This window comes from Eurypyga helias, unplaced genomic scaffold, assembly GCF_000690775.1.
Source record: "Eurypyga helias isolate BGI_N326 unplaced genomic scaffold, ASM69077v1 scaffold3539, whole genome shotgun sequence".
In the NCBI taxonomy this organism is placed as follows: domain Eukaryota; kingdom Metazoa; phylum Chordata; class Aves; order Eurypygiformes; family Eurypygidae; genus Eurypyga; species Eurypyga helias.
The window spans coordinates 132-3,172 of record NW_010269942.1 but is presented as its reverse complement, the minus strand read 5'-3'; the positions used below and the strand labels follow the sequence as shown (position 1 = coordinate 3,172).

The 3,041-nt window shown below is 41.9% G+C and overlaps 1 protein-coding gene across 1 annotated transcript; it reads right to left on the bottom strand.

Annotated features, from left to right (window-relative positions):
* Positions 1 to 2,118: 2,118 nt before the first annotated feature.
* Positions 2,119 to 2,226, bottom strand: LOC104514524 (cytochrome c oxidase assembly protein COX19-like; the record flags this gene model as incomplete). The annotated part of the gene is given in 1 exon segment (XM_010158243.1): positions 2,119 to 2,226. A coding segment is annotated over 1 exon segment (108 nt), but the record flags the coding sequence as incomplete, so codon positions are not given.
* Positions 2,227 to 3,041: the final 815 nt, after the last annotated feature.

The window sequence follows — 3,041 nt, the reverse complement described above, 5'->3', positions numbered from 1 at the left end:
ACAGCACAGAGTAACACCCCACAGATGAACCTCCCACCGCTAACAGCCCAGATTGCTCCACCACCACAGTGGGTTCTGTCATACCCACCCAGGATTCGCTTCACCTTATAATATCCAGGGAGCATAGGAGCATGAAATTTAATTTCTTTCTTCTGAAGATGCTGGAGATTATTTTAATAAGTCTTACTCGGTGTCAATGAAAGAAAGCTGATGTTCAGTGGTTTAATATAAAGTCTTTTAATATCTGTTTCAGCAATAAAATCTCTGCTTTCTCTTCTATAAATGTGCTAATCTCACCAAAGGATATAATTTAAACAGTAGAACAAAAATATGCAGCAGCAAGTGAACATTCTTTTCAAACAGGGACCCGCTCTGAACTATCTGCGGTCTGTTCAATCAGATTAGACCCTGCAACAATTTAAATCCCAGCTCCAACCATCAATATGAAGAGCAGAAAACGTTCTTTTACCCTTTCGTGGATCTCTGTGTGAACAGGTGCTCAGTGGAGAGAAGCTGAAGCAAAAGCAGACAGCAGCAGAGGTGAGAGATATCAAACAGAGGACACCAAATAAAGAGGAAAGGGTAGAGCTGCTTTGGCAAACTGGGTATCGCTTCCTATATCAGGAAGAAGTTCATCCCGGAGAGGGTGGGGAGGCACTGGGACAGGTTGCCCAGAGATGTTGTGGATGCCCCATCCCTGGAAGTGTCCAAGGCCAGGCTGGATGAGGCTGGGAGCAACCTGGTCTAGTGGAAGGTGTCCCTGCCCATGGCAGGGGGGTTGGAACTAGATGGGCCTTAAGGTCCCTTCCAACCCAAACCATTCTGTGATTCTATGATCTGCAGGCCCTGACCCTAAAGTTTGCCATTTGAGAGCCGGATACACACAGAAATGATTCACTGCGTTTAAAAAACAGAATAAAGAGAGAAAAGTGAGGAGACAGGGCAGCAAATACAGTGGAAAACAGAAAATACATCCAGAGGATTTACAAATTTACTGTCTGCTCAGAACATATTTCTGAGGGGCTAACAGGCCAAATTATTTTGGCTTGAACTCAGTATTAATTAAGAAAGACTCATTTGCATTAGTATAGGTGAGAGAAATACCACTGGCTCTGATAACTCATGGTCAGTTACACAAACACCTGTGAGGGACCTTACAGACACACTCGGACCTGACCGCACTGTAGGGCCTCCTGCACTACCTTCTCCATGTATGGGCTGCAGCTACGTTTTTGGAATTAAATACTCTGTGTCCCAGACAGCTGACTTTTCATCTACCCTGTTTTTTAACATAAAACATTTGCTTTTAATTTAAAACATTTGTCCAGTCACATTTATGTGTAGATTTCATAGTTAAACACAAATAAACACCACTCCTGTCTCCACACTGATTTCACCACAAAGACATTTAAAAACGCCCACATGGCAGCTCTGCTTGGGGAAATTAATACACTCACAGTGAAAGATTCCCAGTGAAGTGATGAAATAAAGTTAGGTGAACACTCTTGGCGTGGTAAATAAAAGCAGAATCGCCACCTGAGTGGTGTCTGGACCTAGTGATACTCTCCCGACAACGACAACAGTTAAGGGACTGAAAAACCCCCCACCCCAGTACCTAAGCATTTTCTTTAGCAGGAGATCACACCAAAGATGGGAATTAATACCAGTATTTAATAAAAAACAATTTGCAAGTATCACAAAAGCTTTATTTCCACCTGACAAGTAACTGCTGTTAGCAATGCCCCTGTAAGATTAATCTGTAGCTCAAGAGCTACACAATAAAGGTTGGTTTTTGTCTTTTTAAAACAAGGCTTCCCTGTTCTTACAGAGGCACAGAGAACACTTCAGGCCATAACTGTTTCCTCCCAGGCAAAATGTTCTTTGGGATCTTTAAGAGTAGACTAGAGAAATTAAAAGAAAAAAAGTGAAGAAATACTTGAGGAAAGTAGACACAAACAGAACTTTTGCTCATTTAAAAATAATCTTATTTTAGGAAAATTAAACTTTGAAAAAAGGTTCCTTCAGGCAACAGTTCCTATTGCAGAATGAACAGAACGTACAATATGTACTACACAAGTTAGGCTTTCCATACATGAGGACAGGAGTCGTCTTTCTTCATCACACCTTTTCAGGTTTGGCTTCTGATTTCTCATCTATCAGATCTTTAAATCCCAATTTTTCCAGCGGTTCGTTAGCCATAAGTTGCCTAAGTTAAAAACAACGAAGATGTTATGCAGAACGCAGTCTATAACCAAGAGAACAACAACTTTTTCTATTTCATTAAATATTATTTACCCTACGGAAATCGAAGACACCCATACAGAGTGACTGCTGCTTGGCAAAGCCTCCAAAGCTTCAGTTTTGGGAAAGCAATATGCAGGGATACTTTTTTTTTTTCCTTAACAGTGGTTTTCCAATTTAATGTGCTGTTTCCTGCTATCACAGCGAATAAAAGTTTCCTCAGAAACTGACCCAACTCCTGGTTATCTTTACTTAACACACTATATAAGAGCTTCCTAAAATTCTACTTGTGCCATTTACCAGATTTTTAAGTGAAAGGGGTTTAGAACGGCATTCATGGTGCCATTAGATGTTACTGTAGTGATTTTCAAACTGGTTTTGATTTGCAGCATTCCTCCCCACCAGCCCAGGCAGCGTATGCAAGCGCCTTTGTATTTAAGTGCATTTAATTGCCCAGGGAAGCTGTGGATCCCCCATCCCTGGGAGTGTCCAAGGCCAGGCTGGATAAGGCCTGGAGTAACCTGGTCTAGTGGAAGGTGTCCCTGCCCATGGCAGGGGGTGGGACTGGGTGGTCTTTTCCAACCCAAACCAGTCTGTGATTCTGTGATTAATAATGCTCTCTACGTGTTTCCCAATGGTTTCCTGACTCTACCAGAGAACAGAAAGCACTGCAAAGCAAAGCAAGAATGGAAACATCCCTGGAAACCAACTTTTTCTACTTGAACTTAACCTTTTAAGCTGTAACCACAACCAGAAAAAAAAAATCTAGGACCTTCACGCTGAGAAAGACGGCTGTGCAC